This window comes from Perca fluviatilis, chromosome 15 (assembly GCF_010015445.1).
Source record: "Perca fluviatilis chromosome 15, GENO_Pfluv_1.0, whole genome shotgun sequence".
Classification (NCBI taxonomy): Eukaryota; Metazoa; Chordata; class Actinopteri; order Perciformes; family Percidae; genus Perca; species Perca fluviatilis.
The window spans coordinates 10,182,257-10,207,137 of record NC_053126.1 but is presented as its reverse complement, the minus strand read 5'-3'; the positions used below and the strand labels follow the sequence as shown (position 1 = coordinate 10,207,137).

The 24,881-nt window shown below is 38.8% G+C and overlaps 1 protein-coding gene across 1 annotated transcript; it reads right to left on the bottom strand.

Annotated features, from left to right (window-relative positions):
* Positions 1-15,973: 15,973 nt before the first annotated feature.
* On the bottom strand, positions 15,974-23,903 carry LOC120575114 (adhesion G protein-coupled receptor E1-like). Its single transcript, XM_039825744.1, has 21 exons — positions 23,850-23,903; positions 23,551-23,682; positions 23,224-23,370; positions 22,978-23,103; positions 22,396-22,539; positions 22,080-22,226; positions 21,851-21,997; positions 21,724-21,761; positions 21,411-21,491; positions 21,230-21,259; positions 20,967-21,129; positions 20,759-20,872; positions 20,505-20,677; positions 20,237-20,407; positions 19,287-19,490; positions 18,935-19,173; positions 18,777-18,843; positions 17,996-18,087; positions 17,074-17,233; positions 16,880-16,945; positions 15,974-16,543 (listed from the first exon to the last, which is right to left on the bottom strand). Exons 9-21 carry the CDS (start codon positions 21,456-21,458, stop codon positions 16,499-16,501), a joined length of 1,572 nt encoding a protein of 523 aa, XP_039681678.1. The 5' UTR covers positions 21,459-21,491; positions 21,724-21,761; positions 21,851-21,997; positions 22,080-22,226; positions 22,396-22,539; positions 22,978-23,103; positions 23,224-23,370; positions 23,551-23,682; positions 23,850-23,903; the 3' UTR covers positions 15,974-16,498.
* Between the last annotated feature and the right edge of the window lie 978 nt (positions 23,904-24,881).

Below are 24,881 nucleotides of genomic sequence, written 5' to 3'. Positions count from 1 at the left end.
GTTTTACACTGCAGATAGCACAAAAACAAATCCAATTTAATTTCAGTTGGACTTTAAAGCTTATTCAACAGCGTTGCCTTGATCCAAGGCTTGCTTTTAGGTGGGTCAAGGTTTTCATGACTTTGTTCCACTTACTAAACAATTCTCCCCATGTGTAAGTGCTAAAATGGCTGAACTGCTTTTTTCCAAATTCCTGTTTTCTCATTTTAAGTGTTAGTGCCAGTCTCATTTTTTAAGCATCTTTGCTTTGTTTGGCTAAAGACAAAACACTGGGCTAAATATCCCTTTTCTAAAGTGCATTAAAACATTGTTAGGCATTAACTAGTTTTTTTTTTCTGCCTTCGATATAATAATAACAAATTGCAATGTATACACAATGTATGTATGTGTGTGTGTGTGTGTGTGTGTGTGTGTGTATGTGTGTGTGTGTGTGTGTGTGTGTGTGTAAAAATGTCATAGGCATCGAGGACTGTTCTGTTCTGCATGTCATAGTAAACCATAGTTTTTTGTGCCGATGATGTAACTCATTGTGCATACAGTACACGACAGCGTTTCACACATTACAACAGGTTGTCTGCATAGACAATACAAATAATTAGGTCTATCTTCCCTAGCCCTGTCATTATAGTGATAATTACAGGCATGAAATGACTGCTCTTAAAGTCTGAGTATGCAGACAAGACATCAGATGTAGAAGGCACGGTGTACCATGAAATTCTACAAACATAGAGAGTGATGTTTAACATGTCCTACTGATTCACTGTTTTGTCTTAATTTCCTTTATTACTGTATAGTGACTGAAACCATTAGGTTATGACTGCAGTTAGTTACCTGTGTCAGCTTACTGTAATTAAATAGGCTCATGTCGTATCTGTTCCCTAAATATGAGTGAAATAAAACATCAAAACTTGCTCGAGGACAAGTTTAAAGTTATCACAGCTGCTGTCTCAGTTCCACCCCTGGTCCTGCCACCTTTCCGACACCCATTACCTTTGACTGACATCTACATCATTTGACAAACTCACACACGTATCGAACATATTCAGTTCAGATTGCAGGATTGTTTACTAGACGAGGTATCTCAGCTGACTGGCCTCACGACTCAAGCGCTGCCAGTGTGTTTCCATGGTAACCAAGTATAGTATTGAGGAGAGGAGCAAAGAGTGAGAGCCGCTGAAGCTAACCCTGAGCACTGTATTCTCTCGGTTTTCACTCCTCTACCTATCTGTTTTTTTTTTTCTTTCAGTGGTGGCTGCATCTTGAATATTAAGACACAGCCATGTTAGCATGATTACATTTGTTAGAAACTTTAAATATGTGTCTTGACAACATTTGTGCTTATGCAACTCTGTTTTCAATCCATTAAGATCATTGCCTTTTACAGCTCCAGCTCAGCAACGATCCACACATTATTGATTTATATATCAAAATGTTCTCGGCTGTAGGTTGTTAGAAATGCTTTGACACCATTTGGCACCCAGTGAAGGAGCATAGACATTGTTTAGGCAGAGAGCCTAATCCAAATTCAGTAGGAAGCAGTAGTTATTACACTGGGTGAAACGTAGAATTCAAAATATCTTGGAAAAATTAATTTTGTTGTCCCCAGCAAACACTCTTTGACTCTTTGACTTAAAGACCTGATATGAGCGTTGTCATGCATCTTCCGCAGTGATGGATTAGCTTGATATGATAAAGCTGATTCATACATTTCTCAATTGTGGTGCATGCTTGTGAAAAGCTGTACCTAGATTCAGTATTTAAAGCAATAGTGCGTAGTTTCTGTCACCCCCATGAGGAATTCTAAGTAATGACAACAAAACTGTTGGCGCGTCCACATGAAATAGGCTTCCGTGATCGTGATCGTGATCGCGCACGTGCAAGCGCCCCCACCCCTCTTTCACATAGTTGGACACGGAGGATTAAAAAAACATGATGGACTCTTCAGAAGAGGTAATTATCTTCACTCGAGTTTCTGCGCGGGAAAGTCACCGGACGACACAATCTTCTGAACATAGCCATACTGAGAAATACAGGGAGAGTTGTGTGGAGCTGATAGTTTTAATTAGCTTTGTAGCAACTTATTTGGCAATGGCTTGTATGTAACTGACGTTTATTAATATCAAAAAGTTCATGCACTAAAGCTTTAAGACTCTCTGAATAAATGGTGAGTGTGTGTTTGAAGTGTGAATGTTAGCTGTGTCGTCAGTGGCCTCATGCCTGCACAGAGTTGAGGGCATTATCAATAGACACAACTGGGATGCCATCAAGGATCACCCAAGCAGACAGAACACAGAGTTCCAGCTGATCCTTACAGCGCTAAGCATGATAAACAGGAATTTAAGTGTGCAAAGTTACTTTTACAATTCACATGCATGCAAACATACAATCATGCACACAACCACAAATGATTGAAGAACAGACAAAAGTCGACTGTTTAAATGCAGTTCAGGATCTTACACACTAATGTGCACACCCAGTCCCATGTAAAAAGTTTTTTTTACACACTCAATATATGTTGTATCATAAATGTTTGTGCATAAAGCAGATTAATAAATTTTTGTTCCTGCACTGGCTAGCCCCTGAGAAGGGTGCTGCTGTGTACATAGCATACAACATAACTTATATGATTTGCATATAAAGGGAAGCTAAATGTGGTGAAAAACAAAGGATATCTCAACTCCCATTGCTCTGCTTTCATGTTTATGAATAAAACAACAGTGCCAAGCTTGCACTGTTTAAGAATATTTTATTTCCCTGGAATTGAGAGGTGCTGTTGTTGAGCTGGTTAATGTGGCTCTGGAAAGGGAAGTTTGGGGTTCCCTGCTGGAGCTGCTGGAGCTGCTGACCCAGCGACCCAACCCCGGAGAAGCGGATGAAGATGGATGGATGAATGGTTGGATGGATGGATGGAGCAGCAGACAATAGCCAATATATCAGTTACACAGTCAGTCAGATTCACAACAGGAGCATGTTGAGGATTTTCCCAAAGCTGTTGTTAAACCAACTCAGTTAAAAGGTACAATCAGTAAAATATGGCGCTTTGGTAACATCTAGTGGCAGTCATGGAAAACTACACCAGCATCATCAAGTGTCTCTCTAGCTCTATACAGTATATTGGATTTGACTCACAAATTTCAAGTTTGGCACTGTTACTGTAGGTAACTGATACAGAGGTAAGACATGAGGCAGCTGAAACACTGTACATAACACTGTTATTAACAATGTTAACCCTAACCCATATACATATATCAACCCAGAGTTTCAAACCTTTACACTGGAGAACTGGTGAATTAATGCCATCACAGACCTCTAAGCGCAATGATGTGCCAGATTTTACCTGCAACTGAGTACTTACTTGTTACTTGTGCAACAACTACAACTCTGTAGATCTGCATCAATCTTGTAGATTTCCAAGTAGCTCATTATCATTACTATCATAAGGATTGGTTATTACAGGCAAAAGGTGATAATCCTCTAAAATGGTTAAAACCAAAAAGTGACATACAGGCTTTAAAGCCACTATCTATTTCCTAAGATCACTCCTCTGCTTTAGTAAAAGTATATCAGCTGTCATCATATGTGATTAAATTCTGCACCCTTGAGGCAGACATATGCATTGTACTACTGCAGACAATGCAAGCTAAAGCCAGTGTTCTCTGTGTACAGTATTTCCGAATTGTACAGTATACACACATAAAAGGCAAACTCATGGACAAACAAATCAACGTTTTTGACTATAATTTAATTCTCACTTGCCACTCTTTATTATCATCATTCAGATATTAAATATTTTATATTTGCTTTTCTAAACCTCTGATGTATGATGAGCAGTGATATCCATAATTAATTTTTTTCATGATTTATGAGAGCAGGCAAAGATGAATGAATGAATGAATGTCGAACATGTAAATGCAATTATGTAGGCCCATGTGACATCACATGGGCCTACAGTAATTCAGATGTCAACAAGAGAAATTCTGAAAGACAAACTTTCCAGTTGGCTAACACTGCTAAGAGTAATATTGAATAATATGCATTATCCCCGTAAAAATGAACATTAAAGTTTATTTTGTCCTGTAATGCATACATTGCTTGCATGTCTGATAGACACCTCCTTCAAATAGAGTCAACTAGGGTAAACTATAGGTTGATTCTTGCACTCCTGGGTGTTTTTTTCATGTTACAAATCTAGTATATCTAAGTTTAATGTTTTCTGTTTCTGTGCTGTATGTGAATCAATGTGTGAGGTAAATATAATTGAAATGCATACAGTGTAAATGATAGAGAATGTGCTTGGCTTTGCCCATCCCTTGAATTTGTCTTGTAAAGTTTGACACACCTCGAAGTGTCCCAGCGCTTATGTAAATATAACACAAATGGAAGAAGAAAGAAACAACTGAGACTTTGTGAAAAGTTTGTTTTTTTAGACTGTGTCTGAATGAGGGTGTGGGCGGCAACATGTTTGTGGAAGCTCCCACACCCAAACAAATGAATTAGGTGGAGAGATGCTGGCAGTCTTTTCAGTGTTTCATAACACAGAAAGGACTTCTATTATGGGCCTCATTTTATAATAAAAAAAAAAAAATGTAAGCGTTAATGTGTGTTAAGGTAATTTACTGTGTGTAAGAAGAACATAGTGAAGAAATGACAAAACTAAACGGCAGATTTTGAAAAGCTTTCAAATATGTACCGCACGACTGTCAAACTTTCCAACATTCTTCAGCTACATGAGCTACATCCCAAATGTATTTAGTATAATAATAATAATTAATGGTGTTAATACAACATGAATTATTGTATTGTACAACTAAACACCTACATTAACCTGACCCCAGTAATTTGAGAAAGAGTAGCACTCAACAATTGAGACTTTAAAACATTTTACTAACTAGTTTTAGTACTAATAACTAGAATTTATGAAAACAAATCATAACTTCATCAGGATTTATTATGTTTCCCTTCATCTGTCTGTTCCTCAGGCTTGTCCAAATCCTCAGAGACTGAAGGTGCATCTTTCAGTTAAAATAAGTATTATAATAACCATTATTGCTGTTGAAATGAATGTACAGTATTAGTACAAACGAAATACTTACTCTCAAATCCAAATACTCTGCACTGTTTACGCCTGTCTATTGCTCATCCTTTTCATGTACAGAACACTGAACATGGTAGAATCAGTTGGGGCTATGCCTCATTCAAATAGATGTATTAGGGATGTAAAGTAAGGAATGGAAAGTGACACGTGAGTTTGGTTGAAACATTTTAGTAATACCACTTTTTAAATTAAATCTCTATTTGAAAATAACAACTTGGTTAAGTGATTGAAATAATAAGTTGTATTTCCAGGGACTCACCACAGATCTGTCCTTTCCAAAAGAGCATGTCAGCCATCTGATGTACTGCTCTCGCACCTGGAGCATACAATTCATCAACTCAAGGTTATACAAAATATACAAAAAAACACAAATACTACAAACCACTACAAAAAACATAGTGCTACGAAACACCAAACATATCCACAGTATCATAGGGTAGCTCATCTGTTTAACAACTTAACATTACTATTACTATATTATCTTTATAGTATTAGTATTAGCCTTGTATCAACAGTTAAACTACATGTGGTTAGAATTTAGGATAACGTATAATCTAGCTGAAGAATACCTCCTTGTTGAGCAGGCAGTGGACGATGTAGAGGAACGTGCCCTGCTGGGAGTTAAGAATTATAAAGAGGATCCGGAAGAAAAGGTTAGTCTGGTACAGGCCCCGAATCCAGTTACAGCCCAGTATGACAACCTTAGCCACAATCCTGAACACAATCAAACTGTAAACAATGACAATTTACTTTAACCCTCAGATTTATTTTTCTCCAACATTACAGATTTGTTATTACTATGCAAAAACAAACACTGAGAATGGATTGAGAAACATCACTTCTCATGTTGGCCAGGGTCTCGGACTCCATATCATAGCACAGAACAATATTCAATTAAGCTTAAAGAAAAAAAAGACACATAAGCTGAGATAGAGATAGAGCAGCAGAAAAGTGTAGGATCTCCACACAAACCTTCAATATGACTTGTAAAGAAATATGCCTTTGTGAAAAATTAATAAATGGAGGAATAATAAAGACATTTTTAAAAGTAGGAAAGCCTAGTCCTTTCTAGTGTGTCCTAGTAGTAGGAGGTGGTTGATAAAATAATGTAAAACATAAAGAGTAAAGTGTCTTTATGAGAATATCTTTGATATGAGTTGAGGAGAATGGTGAAGACCTACTAACAAATCGTGGAACATTGCCTGTGGGCATGTCAACACTTGCAAGCTAACGAGAAGTTTGTTGGTTAGGAAACATTGTGTAAAAAAGCAACCTATGACTCTGTGCCAAGAAGCACTTGTTTTTTGTCGGTAAACTTGTCTGAAAAAGAAGAATTTACTACAATAATCATCACTACAAACATTTAACTTCCCCTTCAACTGTATACTGTATACATTCTGTCATATTATTATGTTATTAAGTTATTACAACTTTTCACTGCACCCTTTTTTTGTGCCTCTGGTTAGTTTTGCGTTGCCGACTATCGCATAATGCTTTGACAGACGATGGTTTTGTCTTGCCAGTACACACAAGTCACTATTCCAGATTCAGGTACTTTCTGAGGAATCAAGAGAAACAGAGATAACACCTAACTTTCTTTTAACTGAATGGATAGGTGTTAGATTTTGGTTGAGGCTGCACCTTCTTATGTTGGATGGTAAAGTTGACAGGCTTGGTGAGGTTGGTGGTGTGTATTGTCGGTATGATGGCAGTAAATCTCTGTCGTGTTCTCTGTTTTAAAGTATTGATGACTAAGAAGACTCTCCATCCCATTCAGTGTCATAAAGGCAGCTGCTGCAGAGCCTGGGAGTGTCCACATGATACAATAATTAAACATCTATAAATGTTATGGTCATCATGTTCGTTATAGTCTCTTTGTCTCACCATTGTTGGTGCTGGCTAGAGCCTGCAAGTTGATTTCCATGGTCTGTCCTTTGGCAGAAAGTGTGACATTGTTGTCATCACGACTCCCTGGGCCAATGGTATGTAGACTTAAATCTTGAAAATGGTTGAAAATAACAACAGGTATAGCTGATAATATGCACTGAGAATTATAAAATAAATATGTAGCCCATCTAAACTAGGGGGAACCACTCTTACCCACTGTTGGACTTTGCACTGCTTTTTGGTTTGGTTCTGAGTTTGTGGCACCATCGCAGCAATTAGACGGTCTGAGATGCCCAGGATTATACTGCCAGTCTCCCCATCCCCATCACTACTCACCGTGATCGACCTAGCACGTGGTCTAACACCTGACATTTCCTGCAAGAATTTAAATCATTGTAATGAATGAATAAAAGGTCAACAAAGATACAAAAATAAATATGCAATGTCAGTCTAATTTTGCATTGTCCTCAGCACATCACATTACATCTCCTCGTTAGACAGTCAGAAACTGTGTGATCTGTCTCTATACTTACACTCAGGTTTTCTACACACCTTTGTTGTTCTGAAGTTGTTCCATATTGCGAAGGAAAGCTCTTTCTTTTGTCTGACCCTGCATTAAAGGTGTGTGTTGAGTATTCGTTTACTACACTGTGAGCTGGTGATTTGACATCTATGTGTTAAGAGAAAGGTTCTAACTTTGTGTATATTTGTAATATCAAACTGGCAACTGCTAAGTTCAACATAACAGCAAACCAGGGTCAGCACTGGCATCTAAATTCTTCTTACCTCTGGAGGTTTTATTGCATCGGGAATATCTTGAATCCCTATCAGTAATTTAGAAAATATTGTACATGAAGATCTTTACATTTTCATAAATCTTAATTTTCTTTAAACTCGACTTTGCTCACTTTGACAAATGAGACACCCATCTCCCACACGATTGCAGTTGAAGGGAATAATCCATCAGGACAAGAACAACAGAAGGTCACCGGTACATTAGTGCACACAGTTAGTTCACCACATAGACCAGGTGTCTCACTGCACTCATCTATATCTGTAGATGATAAAGCATGCATTGACCTATCTGTTATATGGGTCATTGGATACACATATATATCCAAACGGCAGAAGCACAGTGTACAGTACAAGAGCATGCAGCTGTGCATGGGTTAGCAAAGCTGGCTATGATGTCTGGCTTGTCCAGCCGAGAACCAGGGAGGCAGGTGCAGGTGTAAGATCTGATGGAGTTTGTGCATTTGGAATTTGGTCCACAGACAGTAGCATCTTTGATACACTCATCAACATCTGCAAAAATACATAGGAAATATCATTAAAGTATATTTGATTCCATATGCTGCCTGTAAAACTTCCTCTCAGCACACTTTCCAATCCAAGCTCTTGATATAACATGCTGACATAATAGAACTCTGTGCCGCCTAGGTGCTACACCTGCCTTCTGTAACATTATGAAGAATAATGCACACGTTTGCTACTGTGGTGTCTGCAAATACCAACACAGATGTTGGTCTCGTGGGGTTCTTAGGCTGGTTGAGTTAGTGTGAATCCCAGTTGACATTCACACGTATAAGCTCCAGGCGTGTTGGTGCAAACAGAATCAGCCCCCCAGAGAGTTGAGTTGAAACACTCATCGATATCTGAGGAAAGGACAGTGACTGAAAGTGAAACTTTTCTCATTAAACTGTATCATCTCAGGTTCTGAAAAGCTGAAACATGAGGTTTTCTTTCCATATTCTAAGCTAAATGTCAATCTCATATTATTTTTTTTGAACATGGTCTCTTTTATTTTCAAAAATAACAAGCAAACACACTCGAAATAGTCAAATCAAGTTCCTGTCCATACAAACAACCCAAATAGTTCCCAAGTGCCCCCCACCCACATGTACTGGACCCCGACAACTTTCCATGTATCCAGACATACTCAGATATGAGTCTGCAGATTCATACAAATATAATTCAAATATCTAAGTAAATAAAAGAAAAAGACAACATCAATAAATAATAATAAAAAAATTATATATATATATACAAAAAAAGAAAAGAAAAAAAAAAGTAAAGTATGCAAACACTATTGGGTTACATAGATATGTTAGTAGCTGACACGCCTTCTACAAAGGAAATAAAAGGCTGTCAAATTATATAGAATTTTCTAGTGGACCCTCTTACAGTGTATCTAATTTTTTCTAAGTGAACATAACTCATAACCTCCCTGATCCATTGGCCATATGTTGGGGGGCGAACATCTTTCCATTTAAACAGAATAAGCCTCCTAGCCAACAAAGAGCAGAAGGCCATCATGTTTAGGTGGCGCCCAGAAAGGGTGGCATCTATCGGAGCCACACCAAACAATGAAATCAACGGAGATGGGTGTACTGTTGTTCCACATATTTCGGAGAATGCCTCAAAGATGGACTGCCAGAAATTATGCAGCTTAGGGCACAACCAAAACATGTGTAGTAGTGTGGCAGGAGCCTGTCTGCACGATCACACGTAGGATCAATACCCGTCTTAATTTTAGACAATCTATCCTTGGTCCAATGAAGACGGTGCACTATTTTAAACTGAACCACAGCATGTCTGAGGCATATAGAGGAAGAGTAGATACGGTGTATAATTTTGTGCCAGATTTCTTCTGAAATCGCTTCTTCTAGATCTGACTCCCATTTAATTTTAAGGCAATCGAGACTATTCATGTTATACGTATTGAGTAATGTATAAATTCTGCCTATTACTTGTTTTATGTTAACTTCACATTTTAAAATTGTTTCAAGCAGATATTCAGAAGGGCTCAGTGGGAAACAGTCAGAGTCAGAGGCCACAAAACCTCTAAGCTGCAGATACCTGAAGAAATGCGATTTATGAAGACCATACTTCTGTTGTTGTACAAAACTGGCAAATCTATTCCCAATGTAGAGGTCAGATAATGTACCTATCCCATTTCTTGCCCAGACATTAAAAGCTTCATCCATCATTGATGGGACAAACTCAATCTCATATTTTAATAAATTACAATATCTAGATGTCTTTTTATATTTGCAGCACCAACCATGAGTTTTGAATATTGGCATACTGTCACAGCCTGTAGTTGTCTGACTTAAGATTTGTGTCTGTAGCCTATACCTCCCGAGCCTTTTGCTGGCATTGTAATATGACTAGTGTTGACAATTAGGTGCACTTTATTTGCCCATGGTTTGTTCTATGTTTTTGCTTCAACTGTTTTTAATGGATTTAATATTTTTTATAGTTTGTAGCCTTCAATGAATTATCAGCACCTGCAGAGCTTAGTATATTTTTTAACTACCAAATGGCTCACTGAGGATTATCCCTTGCTCACTGTATATTACACTTGTATAGTATAGTATTGTATAGTATTGTATAGTATAGTACAGACCTTGGCAAAAATGGGTTGTTTCAGGTACAAGGTGGTAGCCTTTATGGCATTCGCACATGTAGCTTCCTGGGTTGTTGTCACAGGTCCCATCATCGCCATAGATATTGTCAAGACATTCATTAATATCTATAGAGGAGCATTTCAAAGACCTGTATTAACCTGCAAATACATTTCAGAACCTGCATTAATGTGACGTTATTGCAAACCTGTGCATACGTTGGAGTTTCCAGGTGATAATGCTGGATCTGTTGCATTGAATCGGTGGTTAACACTGGTTAACAAGAGGTCCATCATTTTTAGGAAAGCCAGGGAAAGAAGTAGATGTGAAGTCTCGGTTGCACAATGGTTCCGTTATGTTGGTGTATCCATCACACAAATCTGCAAAGAACACGGACACAATGACAATAAAGATGATTTATTGGTTATTTCACTTATTGTTAGAAAAAAAAATGTTGTTGTCTGTAAGTATTTGGACGTCATCCCTACCAGGACGAAAATCACATGTGACATGGATGACAAGTAAGCCTAACAAAAAGAGAAAGAATGGAGAGTTTGGAAGAGGTTTTCTGCCTTGAAAAGGATTTTGCTCAATGTTGTATAATCTTAATTTTTCAAAATATATAGGTTTAGAAGAAATTGAACACATCCCTCACACTACCTCAATCCCTAGCTCAATTAATTGGAAATTCTCACACATCTAAACAAAAACAGGAATTCACTTACCCAGGAGAACTGACAAGGCACAGTAGTTCATCATGAAACGTCAAAGATGTTTTGACTGTCTGAAGTCAAAATTGTAAAATCTACACAACGTCCAAAAAATGTCTTTAAAAGGTTTAAAGAAAATGCAAAAAACATTAAATTCATAGACTCGAGGTGCTGAAGGCCTCTTCAATTACAGGACAAAAGAAAAGTTAAGAGGAGAAGAGGGAAAGATGCAGTCACCAAAAACCACTATTACATTATGTGTATCAGGACTGCAATTTTGGTATCAAAGTTTAATAAACAAATATTTCAATGACACCCATATGCTGTGTTGTGTTGCTAATACGAAAGGCCGCGTCAGGAAGGCTTATGCTGCATTCATGCCACCTCGGAATAACAGGCACCGCCCCCGTGGTTACGTTGTTTTTCCAACTGGCAGCGTTCACATGGTCAGGATGCGTGTTCTTCTTCTTCTGTTATATTGGCGTTTGGCATAACAACTTTTTGCATGACTACCACCAACGGTTGGCCGTAACCTAGAGCATCAGGTGTGTTGAAAACATGGAGGCCACAATAACAGAAGATTCTCTGCTGTTTTCTTATGCTAGCATCCAAACAGCACATGGACAGGTGTTTGTTTGTGTTATCTGCAGGACAACGAACGGGAAAAGACACGGATAATGTGTTGTTTTTTTATACATAGGCCTATTTATGAATAATTTTAAACATATTATGTCTGTGTATGTTTCTTGGCAGATGCATTTGTCCACAATAAACAGTTTATTATCATTGAAATATGTTCAGTGAACCAAAGTCACCTCCATCAAACGTCAGTTGTCAACAACGCGTCACCAACTGGGAAACTCTGTTAGCAAAATCCAGCCTGAGTTTCCCACCTCTGATTCCCACAGGACGTTACGTGAATGGTGACATTTTCACTCGGAAAAACGTTTTTCCGATGTCCATGAACGCACGGCAAAATCCAGCCCGAGTTTCCCACCTCTGATTCCCACAGGATGTTACGTGAATGGTGACGTTTTCACTCAGAAAAACGTTTTTCCGATGTCCATGAACGCACGGTTAAACAGCTGGCAGTTGCCGCTCTGTAGCACGGAGCTCTGTAGCCGATGTCACGTGACCAGCTGGCGGAGTCCTAGATTTCATATGATATCATACGTTTTAGTGTGTACAACTTTTCGTACGATATCATACGAACCCTTTCATGGGAAGGTGTTGCTTTCTAAGTGTACAGTGAACAATTGCATATGAAGACATGCTTATTTTGTAAAACTTTATAAAAATGTCTTCTGTTGACAGAAAAATTGAAAAAAAATAGGGATAGTCACTACTCACAACGTATGTTGTGTTGCTGTACGGGTGACTCGTAGGTTTATTTACGTAGAATCCCCCAGGACAGATGGCCGCACTCACTTTCCAAATTAAGCCATAACACCCAGAAAAATAACCATATGCAGTCACAGTTGTTGGGGTCACAGACTCAGTTGTTAGGTAAGCAAATAGAATAAACAGTATGCCATGTGCCACCATGTCTGGTTGATACACACAGCCTGCAATAACTCCACTCCTCCATTGTCTCCACCAATCAAGCACCAGCATTTGTCAAGAAGATACGCATCATTTTAGGAAAGCCAGGGAACTAAGTACATTATACTTGTAGTTTAGAACTAACAGCAGTACATTAGTTTCTATTTAGTGAACACATTTAGTTAACTTCTGTGCAATCACATTTTAGTTTTTCTTCTGATAAGTTTGCCTTAATTTATTTTAATTCCTATTTTTTTGAGTCACCACTGCTGAGGGTGTTGCTGCTGGTTGCTGGAGGGACATCTTGTCAAGCCAGAACCCCTTATAGCGCGTTATTATGGAGCCCACGTAACTTCTAGGCAAGTCCCGCCCTACGAAGCAGCTCGATTGGTTGGGGTTAGGCATTGACCTCAAGTGGTTAAGGTTAGGATAGCCGATTGGTCAGGGGATAGGACCTGAACAAATTGGGTTATGTTACCTTGCATAAGCATGGACGCCTGGCCAATAGTGTGTGAATGCTATTGAAGGGCAGGTCTTGCCTAGAAGTTGTGTGGGTTCCATAATAACACCCCTAAAGCAGTATGCATGCTCTTAAATACAGGAAGTGACCAATCAGGATGTACCAAGTGCCCGCTACATTATGGAGATTGGGGTTTATTTCTTTAGAATATATTACTTAATTGGTGCTTTTGTTTTGGTTAACTGCTAAAATATGTACAGTATACTGATATACTAATTGCACTGTGTTGTTGTCTTTGTAATTTAGCTGGTCCTGTTTGTCTTTGTCTTTCTTTCAAAAATGGTCTGATCAGTTTATATAATAAGCATACAGATTATATATAGTATGTTCCCCTTTGTCTTCGGAGTGTGGCATCAGTTTAGTCTGTAAGGTCTGTTCAGTATTTTCATTTATTTAGTTAATGTTAAGTTAGCATAGCCTGAGTGAAGATCTGTTTAGTTGACCTCTTTTACTGACTCCTCATGCCTGCCAGCTCAGTCCTTTACAATTATGATCTGTAAACAATGTTAACAGAATTTTTTTTGTTTGGTTTCAGTATAATGATTTATTGTATAGATACATACATTCAGGAACACACCATATTTAAAGGTGCAATATGTAATATTGTGTGTAATACTGGCAGCTAGCGGTTAAAATAGTTACTGCAGTACAAATTCAAAATACTGGAGAGTCGTTTCCCCCGCCCCCTCCTGCCCAGACTCGAAGTTCACGGAGGTTGCCAGGCTGAGACCGCAGCATTCACAACAATGTTGCTAGATGCTTTTCTCACATAGCCAGACATTACTTCACAGCACAGCAGAGTAGCTAACGTTAGATGCTAGTCTCACATAGTCAGACATTACTCCACAGCACAGCGTAGCTAACGTTAGATTCTGGCTATATTGACAGTCATAAAAGCCCGTGCTCATTCGGGGCTCTGTAACCAACTGACAGACACACTTTTTCGGTTTAAAATTACAGTATGAACCGCTAAAAACACAACACACTTCATTGGCTTAGAATTACAGCAACAATCGCTAAACACACTGCAAACTCACAGTCCTCTCTTTCCGATTTACAGCCCCCCTCTCGTGGTTTAAAATAACTCACCGTTGTCGGCTCCAGCCGCTGAAGAGGCTACATGCTGTAAACAGCCATGGGCTTGCCTGGTCCCCCGGTAACGTTAGCAGTAAGCAGGGTTAGCAAGGCAGCGTTAGCCAGGACCAGTCGTGATCACTTTACTGTCTCAATTGTTTTTGCAAGTAACCAACTCCGGTACTCTAGCTATATAATTCAATGTGAGTACACAAATGTTGAAATGACAAAAAATGCCTCTAGTAGCTGTGATAAATTAGCCTGAAGCTAATGCTTACCGGTTCAGGAGGAAATAAGCCAATTCTGCGTCCTTTTGGGCTCTAAGCTGTCTCCATCTTTCAAATACATCTCCAATATTTACCAGGGGGTTGTTACGTCTCTGGTCACGCAACTGTTAGAAAAATGCTGTTTTCTTTTTTTTAGGTTGGGTAGAATCTATCTCCATTGATCCTGTTTGTTTGTTAGCTGCTTTCATGGCTGTACTTTTTCGGTTTAAAATTACAGTATGAACCGCTAAAAACACAACACACTTCATTGGCTTAGAATTACAGCAACAATCGCTAAACACACTGCAAACTCACAGTCCTCTCTTTCCGATTTACAGCCCCCCTCTCGTGGTTTAAAATAACTCACCGTTGTCGGCTCAAGCCGCTGAAGAGGCTACATGCTGTAAACAGCCATGGGCTTGCCTGGTCCCCCGGTAACGTTAGCAGTAAGCAGGGTTAGCAAGGCAGCGTTAGCCAGGACCAGTCGGGATCACTTTACTGTCTCAATTGTTTTTGCAAGTAACCAACTCCGGTACTCTTGCTATATAATTCAATGTGAGTACACAAATGTTGAAATGACAAAAAATGCCCCTAGTAGCTGTGATAAATTAGCCTGAAGCTAATGCTTACCGGTTCAGGAGGAAATAAGCCAATTCTGCGTCCTTTTGGGCTCTAAGCTGTCTCCATCTTTCAAATACATCTCCAATATTTACCAGGGGGTTGTTACGTCTCTGGTCACGCAACTGTTAGAAAAATGCTGTTTTCTTTTTTTTAGGTTGGGTAGAATCTATCTCCATTGATCCTGTTTGTTTGTTAGCTGCTTTCATGGCTGTACTACCGTTACAGCTGTAGCGTGCTGGGTTTACGTTTTTACAGGTATATCTGGCAACCCAGCCTGGCTGTCAAACTGGGCCGTTGATAACAACACACAGATCAAAACATAAACATAAATTCCGTCACGGAATGTAAATTTCAAAAAGAAAAATACTGAAATTAGCATTGTTGTCAGAAAAGATAGTATTTCAGTTTAACATGTTTCCTTAATATCTGATGAGGCATTGGTGTCATTTTTGGATTTATTACAGTACAAATATTACATATTGGACCTTTAAGCAGGACACTTAAGCCATTAAGTTTGCTCACAAAGATCAATGTAGTTTCAGTTTATTTCTGAAATTGTTTCCACACTATTCAAATAGCTGATGTAGGCTATATGATACCTACCTATCCTGTATTGGAAGACAAGCGGTGTTAAAACATTGGGTTCATTTCAGTAACAAACTGGGAAAACTCAGTGGCAACAAAGGTTTATTATATTATAAATCCCCAATAAAAAAGCACTTAAACATACAGATGAGTTTATAAAACTACTAGGGACTGATTCATAGCACAGACCCGGAGATTACATTTGTATGCTGCCTACACTCTGTCTTGAAACTTTAAGACTGCCCACCGTATCATGGTATGTTCACATGAATACAGAGCTAACCACTTAAAAAGTTAAAAATAAGCAAACTTTCATGCGATCCATAATGCCAGTTCCACGGGTAACAGATGAAACAGGATGGAGATTACATTACATTTTATTAGCTGTTGTATTAGAAAGTCCAAAAGCTACAGTACTTGGTGTATAATTATGCACATAAGTTTGTGGATGATGACAAAAGGCCAATATAACTAAACAGAAAAACCTGCATTGGACGAGGAGAATAATTGCAGTAATGATGACATCATGTTAATTTCAGATATTGTCAAAAGCTTTTTGTGTTGTCTCCAAGTGAACATCATGCATAGCCGAAAAGGACACAAGGAATAATAATAGATATAGCACATAGACACAAACAATATCATATACTGTACATTTGATGGTTTGTCATTCCCAACCACAACAACAATGTATAACGACTAATGGTTCAAAGTGGATCAGGCTTGCATTTCTCCTCTCTGTTTTGCGTTTCTCTTTTGTCATACACATTCCATCACCATCAGCATGTCTGCTATTCAGCCTTGTCCCAGTCCTCGGAGACTGACGGTGCATCTTTCTGTAGAAATACATTTTTCATATTCTTTTTATACATTAAAATAGGGGGCATGCAACATTACATAAATCATAATTCCAGCAATTAAACTTTCTATCAGTGAAACACAAGACTTTTGGAAGTGTATACAACATAGATTCACATATATAGGCACAACTAGGATCACCCAGGATGATGTTTTGTCATTCTATTTTGTGTCTTTGTCTTGAATGACATATAAAAGCTACAAAGACACATCAAAAAGAAAAAATAGAGGTATACTGCAATAAATACAAACATTTCACAATTATTAAAGTGGTTTCTGGTATCATGCATTGTTGTTGTGTTAATAAAACTCACCACAGATCCTCTTTCTTTGGGCTTATTGAAAGAACAGGTCAGCCATTTCACATATTCATCTCTAACCTAGAAAATACAAGGAAATACAATCCGTTTAGAGTTATGTGTTAATACAACAATTGCTTTTGTTGTTAGTAGTAGTGCTCTATGAATTAAAAACATATCACAGAGTGTCATCTGCATTAAGAGTCTACCTCCTTGTTGAGCAAGCAGTGGACGATGTAGAGGAATGTGCCCTGTTGGGAGTTAAGAATTATAAAGAGGATCCGGAAGAAAAGGTTTGTCTGGTACAGGCCCAGAATCCAGGTACAGCCCAGTATGACAAACTGGGCCACGATCTTGAACAAAATCAACCTGTAAACAATGAGAATTTAATGAGTATTTATCTTAAGAATGTAGAACTCTTTAAACACACAAGGCAACTGTATTATCAAATTTTAAATGGTCACACTGCAGCTGCTCTGTCTACGTTGGTTCCAAAACCCAGTTCAAGGTATGAGCGCATTACGAGATCTGCTACAAATGGACTTTTGCCTCTACCGGCTTTTAGAAACTGTTATGGACAGAGATCTTTTTTCTATGTGCTCACTAAAGTCTGACATTACACAGCACATCAGAACTTTAACGTCAATAAGATCATTTAAATTAACATTTGCTCGCTATTTAATGGAGAGGTATACCTGTGACCATTGAGTCAGCTTTATGGCTTTGCTCTGTTGCTCATTCTCCTGGTCTGTGTGTTTGTTACTGTTCTGTCTAGGAGTTTTTGTTGTGTATGTGGTGTTTATGTTCTGCAGAGCAGGAACCTGCTGAAAATCTGTTTTATACTGAGTCAGGCCCGATTGTCTTTAATCTTTTCCTGTTTAATAAATAAAAAATGAAATGAAATGAAAACTGTGTGCAATATTTTTAACGCTCTATCAGCTGACAAAATGAATATGAGTGTATAAGTGTGGCTGAAGCTAGAAAATCAAATTGTGTACCTGCACAAGACTATTAAATGCATTCAAGTTGACTTTATGTTGAATCTGTTATATATCGTGCTACTGTACATAGCCCGAATAGATTGCTTCTGATTTTTAATTCCTATGTTAAAACAATCTTGAACACTCAAACCTGGTGTCTTTGGATTGAGAAACATCACTTTTCATGTTGACCAGGGTGGGTCTCAGACTCCATAGAGTAGCACAGAACAATATCCAATTAAGCTTAAAGAAAGAAAAGACACAGATGGTGAGCTGCGATAGAGCAGCATATTGCCAAAAAGGAAAGAAAAAACATTCATCCACAGATGGTAAAGACTACACTTCTACACTGTTCAGACAAAGTCCACCTTCATTCGCATTGAGTTAACACTTTTCAACCCCTCCCTTTTTTCGTGTCTTGCGTTGCCTGTTACTCCACTATCCTTTGTAAGCCAAATCACTCACGTCCTATAGAATAGGGGTGAGTTTCTGTTTGAATTGCACCACATTCAATTGGTCTTCACCGTAAATCTAGCAGGGCAATGAGAGAGCTTCAAGATTGACTTGTATTTTTGTCAAAAGTGGTGTGGCCAGGATAGCTCAGTCGGTAGCGCAGGTGCACATATATAGAGGTTTATTCCTCGATGCAGAAGGTCCAGGGTTTGAGTCTGATCTGGGAAAATCTCCTGCATGTCTTCCCCCTTTCTCTCCCCACTTTTCATTGCTTTCCTACCATTAAAGGTGGAAATGCCCCCAAAAATAATCTTAAAAAAAAAGTTAAAGAAAAATGTAGTTAAAGTGCACATTGGCTTGTTTTTCAGTTAGCTAAATATTGGTCCAGACGGGTTAAAATGACAGAACACACCAAACAGAGGTAATTGGATTTTTGTGTAAATAGAAGAGATGCTATTGCTAACGTGCAATATACTCACTCCAAGGATAACAATCACAGGGCCTGTTAAAGCCCAGTTGAAATTGCGCTGTCTAGAGAGCCAGCACCTGCAACAGAATCAAACAATTATTTTAACCTAGAGGCAAATCAGACATGCAGGAGAATATGAATGTATGTAATACTGTTTGCCCTACTCACACATTATCAGTAGCACCATATCCATCGGAATATATCAGTGCAGAAACACCCACAATCACAAATGGAACACCGTAGCCAACCAGGTAGAGAAGTGGCCTGGGGAGGCCGTCTCTCTGGATGACCTGCACCTTAGAGAGTCTCCGGACCAACAAGTGGAGCTGGAGCGCCTCCAGCAGCATCCACACAAAACCTGCTATAACTAAGAAGTGGAGAAGCCCCGCCATGACTTTGCAGGCCAGCTGTGGAGCAGCAAAGAATGGTTCAGTTAGGTCACATTTAACACATGCGTATGAGGCCCCGTTGAATGTTTTTTAAAGCAAAAACACAAATCTGAGTCTTAGTCTTACTCTACCTTTTGATCAACATATTTGTCATTCCAAAGCAGCAGCAGTTGGGTGAAGAAGAGGTTGAGGCAGAGGTGAAGACGGGCTGTGTTGTTGATCTTGGGGTTCCAGCTACACAAGATGAAGGTGAAGATGGCCAAAGCTAAGAAGAACAGTCCGACAATCACACACATTCGGTTTAGCCAGTCTAAGAATGGATTATCTGGTGGAGGCTGAGAAGGCAGAATACACAGAGAGAAATACACACTTAGGTTATGATGAGCCTGATCTTGGGTCTGCAACTATCTGTCCAATGGGTACACACTAGAAGATTGTAAGGCTGGCAGATTTCTAAGTAAATTATTGTAGGCCCTACCGTATCATGGCCTCATTTGTCAAATCATGTGGTGTGAGTATAATAGTGCGTTCCATTTACCTCGGAACTTGGAAGCTGAAGCTGGGAATGACATCACACCCGAGTTGAATGCATTCCATTTGCAAGTCGGATATTCATTGTTTTCCTTAGCTCTAACCCGGTTAGCCATTGTTAGCAATGCCAGTTTATAACAACGCATAACACTGTTTTTTGTGCATACAAGCAGCGTAACAACATGTTCACAGATATAAATTGGACAGTGCTGTGTGTACAACTGATTTAGTGAGACACAAATAAGACAAAAGTGCTTATAACTGTATGTTACTACAGCTTTCACAAGTGTTGATGCACGGAGCAGCCATGTTGGATTTGTAGCTCGTGGTACTCGGTGGTTGCCCAAGTTCTAAGCTCGGAAATCCGAGGTCAGGGGGCGTTTCCGACTTGGACCTCGGAAAATCCGACTTCCGAGTACAAATGGAATGCACTTTAATAAAACATCTGATGGACAAAAATCTTGGAAATCATTTAGGATTTAAAATTCCTCAATTGTGTGACCTTAGCAACACACTTTTCCCATGTACTGTCCATAGAAATCTGATATACCTCCCCAATCTGCATGATGAGGGCAAATGTGGAAAGGTGGGAGCAGCTGCACACTGTGTAGTTTTCCTCAGAGAATGCAACCCAACAGCCCTCTACTGACCACTGCATCACCTCTTCTTTGCTTTGCTCTTTCCAGTACACACAAGTCACTATTCCAGACTCAGGTACTTTCTGAGAAAACAAGAGAAAAAGAGATTACACTAAATGGTAGTTTCTTTTTTTCTGGATGGATAGGTGTTTGTGATTGTGATTTTGGTTGAGGCTGCACCTTATGTTGAATGGTAAAGTTGACAGGCTCGGTGAGGTTAGTGGTGTTTATTGTCGGTATTATTGCAGTAAAAACATCAGAGTACATCTCTGTCGTGTTCTCCGTTTTAAAGTATTGATGACTAAGAAGACTCTCCATCCCATTCAGTGTCATAAAGGCAGCTGCTGCAGAGCCTGGGAGTGTCCACATGATACAAGAATTAAACATCTATAAATGTTATAGTCATCATGTTCGTTATAGTCTCTCTGTCTCACCATTGTTGGTGCTGGCTAGAGCCTGCAAGTTTATTTCCATGGTCTGTCCTTTGGCAGTAAGTGCAACATTGTTGTCATCACGACTCCCTGGGCCAATGGTATGTAGGCTCAAATCTTGCAAATGGAGGAAAATTAAAACAGGTATAGCTGATAATATGCACTGGGAATGTGTATGTAGCCCATCTAAACTAGGGGGAACCACTCTTACCCACTGTTGGAGTTTGCACTGCTATTCTGGTTTGGTTCCGAGTTTGTGGCACCATCGCAGCAATTAGACGGTCTGAGATGCCCAGGATTATACTGCCAGTCTCCCCATCCCCATCACTACTCACCGTGATCGACATGGCACGTGGTCCAACACCTGACACTTCCTGCAAGAATTTAAGTCATTGTAATGAATGAATAAAAGGTCAACAAAAAGTCAAAGATAAAATATGATACAAAGGTGTAATTTTGTTAGGTTTTAAGTACCATAGATGCAGCAAAGCTGTTTGTCACTGTCTGCAAAGACACCAAGAAGGACAGTAAAAACAATGAGACGGAATGTAATTGCAAGCAATGTCCTGAGCACATCACATTACATCTCCTCTTTAGACAGTTAGGAACTGTGTGATCTGTCTCTACACTTAAAACGGTAGGGTTTTATTCATACCGCTGCTGGTAAGACGACGTCTGTGTTGTTCTGAAGTTGTTGATCCATATTGCCAAGGAAAGCTCTTTCTTTTGTCTGACCCTGCAATAAAAGTGTGTGTGAGTGTTTTTTTTTACTTCACTGTGATCTAGTGATTTGACATCTATGTGTTGACAGAAAGGTTCGATCTAAATTTGGCAACTGCTAAGTTCAACAGGGTCAGCACTGGCATCTAGATTACCTTCTACCAAGATCGTTAAACAATGCAGCTTTAATTGTGTGGAGTTGAGATAATTGTTTGAACATTATTATGCATAACATAAAATCGTCTTACCTCAGGGGGTTTTATTGCATCTAGAATATCTTGAATCCCTGTCAGTAATTTAGAAGAAAAAGAAATTACATGAAGTTTTGTACATTTTCATAAATCTTGATTTTTATTTAAACTTGACTTTGCTCACTTTGACAAAATGAGACGCCTATCGTCCACACAACTCCAGTTGAAGGGAAGAATCCATCAGGACAAGAACAATAGAATGTCCCCGGTACATTAGTGCACACAGTTAGTTTACCACATATACCAGGTGTCTCACTGCACTCATCTATATCTGTAGAGAGAAAAAAACACAGTTAAACACATAATAGAAAAAAATGTATGACAGTTTAATCACACTAATAGTGATCACACACCTGTGCATGGGTTAGTAATGCTGGCTATTACGCCTGGGTTGTTCACCCGATAACCAGACAAGCAGGTGCAGGTGTAAGATCCGTATGAGTTTGTGCAGTTGGCATCAGGACCACAGATGGTAGTATATATGACACACTCGTCAACATCTGCCAAATACATGGTACACATATTAAAACAATAAACCAGCTAGAACCTAGACAGCTTTGTGTGTGTGTGTGTGACTCTTCACTCCTGCTAGAAGTTACAATTGAGATGTCGTTTTCCATCTGCTTCTAGATGCTGAAAAACATCTAAAAAGAATGTTGATTCAAATACCAATACAGATGTTGGTCTCGCTGGGCTCCTGGTCCTGTTTAGTCGGTGAGAACCCCAGGTGACATGCACAGGTATAATTTCCAGGTGTGTTGGTGCAAATAGATTCAGGGCCACAGATGGTGGAATTGAAACACTCATCAATATCTGAGAAAGGACAGTTAACACAGCTGGCATTCAATTGTTAAAATACAAAAATAAATGGGTTACAGTGATTTTACTCCAAAATAAAAACACTGAAGTATAAAAAAAAATACATTACTCAAATAATGTTAATGATCAACATGAACCATGTTTCTCTTTCAGAATAAGGTGCCTATCTGAAATCCTGCATCGAGGAAATCAGGTACTTTGATTCTTGTTCTTGATTGAGTACTTGACTGTAGATTCATTGAGACACTAACTGCTGTTGTGGTGAGCATCTCGAGTAATGCTTTGCAATACATTAGTTTATATTTTCTTGTTTCGCTGATAGTTTAAATGTTTTGGCAAACTTTCTGGCTACATGAAATTTAGAACTGCATCTGACAAAAATAGCTTAGAGAATATGAGAAAAGGCTTTTGATTATCCTGTGATGACATTACCTTGGCAAAGAGGAGTTGCATCAGGCAAAAGCTTGTAACCTTTATGGCAGTTACAAACAAAACTTCCTATGTTGTTGAGACAGGTCCCACCATCACCACAGACATTGTCAAGACACTCGTCAATATCTATAAAGAAAAAAATAAATCAACTGGAGTCTCGACTTCTATATCAGCCTGAAAAAAAGAATGTCATTTCAGCTCAGGATTCACAGTAAAACGGGTATATACTGTATATTTCAATGGTACCTTTGCAATTGTTGGTGGTGTTAGGTGGTGATACTGGATCTGTTGCCTTGAATCCATCCAGACAGGCACAGAGATATGATCCAGGGGTGTTGGTACAATTGGAGTATGGACCGCAAATTCCTGCAGTCTCCTTGCACTCATCTATGTCTGACAAGAGGTGTTACAGACAGGAGTATAGAGGTGTATGTACTGTATATGCTCCCAAAATGCAGACTGTGTGCATGAAACATATTGGTGTGCTTCCAGCAACAACAAAAAAAGATAGTTACAGTCATTATAAATCACACTGTGATGTTCTACAGTTCAGATGAAACTCTATGTACTTACCAACACAACCATATGACTCTGGAGTGGGTAGGTATCCTGAAGGGAGTTTATACCCAGAAACACAAATACAGCCTCCATTACCTGAACACTCAGCAAGTGGTCCACAGGAGTCTGGGTTACATTCATAATGATCTAAACAGAGATGACACACACACATACACACAAACAAACACAAAAAACAATATGTAATTGTGAAAAGATAAAAGTAGGTCTCTTTAACTGTTGTAAATAGCACATCAGTGGGACATGTCTATATCAAAATGTAAAGCAAATGATGACGATGAGTAATAATTCCTTACAAGTTGCAAAAACCAAACTGCCATGTGGGTGAGACGCTGGGTTGTATATGTAGAATCCTCCAGGACAGAGGACCACGTAGATTTTAAAAGCATACGAATTCCAACCGCAGGGTCCACCATTAGTATATGCAGTCCCTGTTGCTGGAGTTAGAGATTCATTTGTTGGATATGAAAATCCAAAATAAACGGTGTAGTAGCCACCACCACGATTGTTGGTTGCAAGGCAGTTTGCTATAATTCTGTCTCCACCAATCCCTGTGAAGCGCAACCACTTTGAAGTAAGAAGTGCATCATCCTTTGGGGAGCCGGGCATCGACGTTGATGAAAACAAGTAGTTCCGCCATGTATCATTTATATTCGTGTAACTATCACAAGAACCTGCATGGAACAGCAAAACATACGGTTTGTTAATAATGACAAACACTAATTATTTCACCTAAAACCAGAATCTGTATCTCATGTTTTCAAGTGAACGTCATTCATACCAGGAGGAAAAACACAATGGCCAAGGGCAAAGAGGGAACCTATAAACCAAAAAGACAAAGAACAGTTATTGTTTCAATGACTTCTTTAAAGGTCACATAATTCAAACAAAATATTAAATAAAAGAAATTGTGTGAGATTTATATGCAAGCCTATTATAGAAATGAGCTAAGTGCTGAATTGGTGCTCATGATTAAGGCATGTAAAAGCCTAAATTACTGTATAACAGCATTTGTTACAATATACCGTACAATTTAACTTGTGGCTCATATATAGCCATACAATGTACAGTATTCTTTTTAAAACTTGATTGTATTTTATAACATTGTTGTATTCGGTTAAAACATAGAAATCACATATTGTCCGTCACTCTGGATGCAGTTCTGAATCCGAATGCAGCTTTAAAAGTAATTGTGCCAGCTCAATGGGTCATACTCTGTGAAAGTATACAATCTCTAAATGTTCTCTGGTCTAATTTAGAGTAATAAATCATTTTCACACTTTATTCACTAAATAAAACATGAATAACTCACCCAGGAGAAGTGCAAG

Bases quoted from the DNA above. Each gene is read 5' to 3' on its own strand.
- LOC120575114 (XM_039825744.1), bottom strand. From the start codon at position 21,458: ATGGATCAACAACTTCAGAACAACACAGACGTCGTCTTACCAGCAGCG. The intron at 21,260-21,410 runs GTATGAATAAAA...GTGTCTTTGCAG, and splicing joins ACGTCGTCTTACCAGCAGCG to ACAGTGACAAACAGCTTTGC. The intron at 17,234-17,995 runs GTTTGAGTGTTC...CATTGTTTACAG, and splicing joins TCTCAATCCAAAGACACCAG to GTTGATTTTGTTCAAGATCG.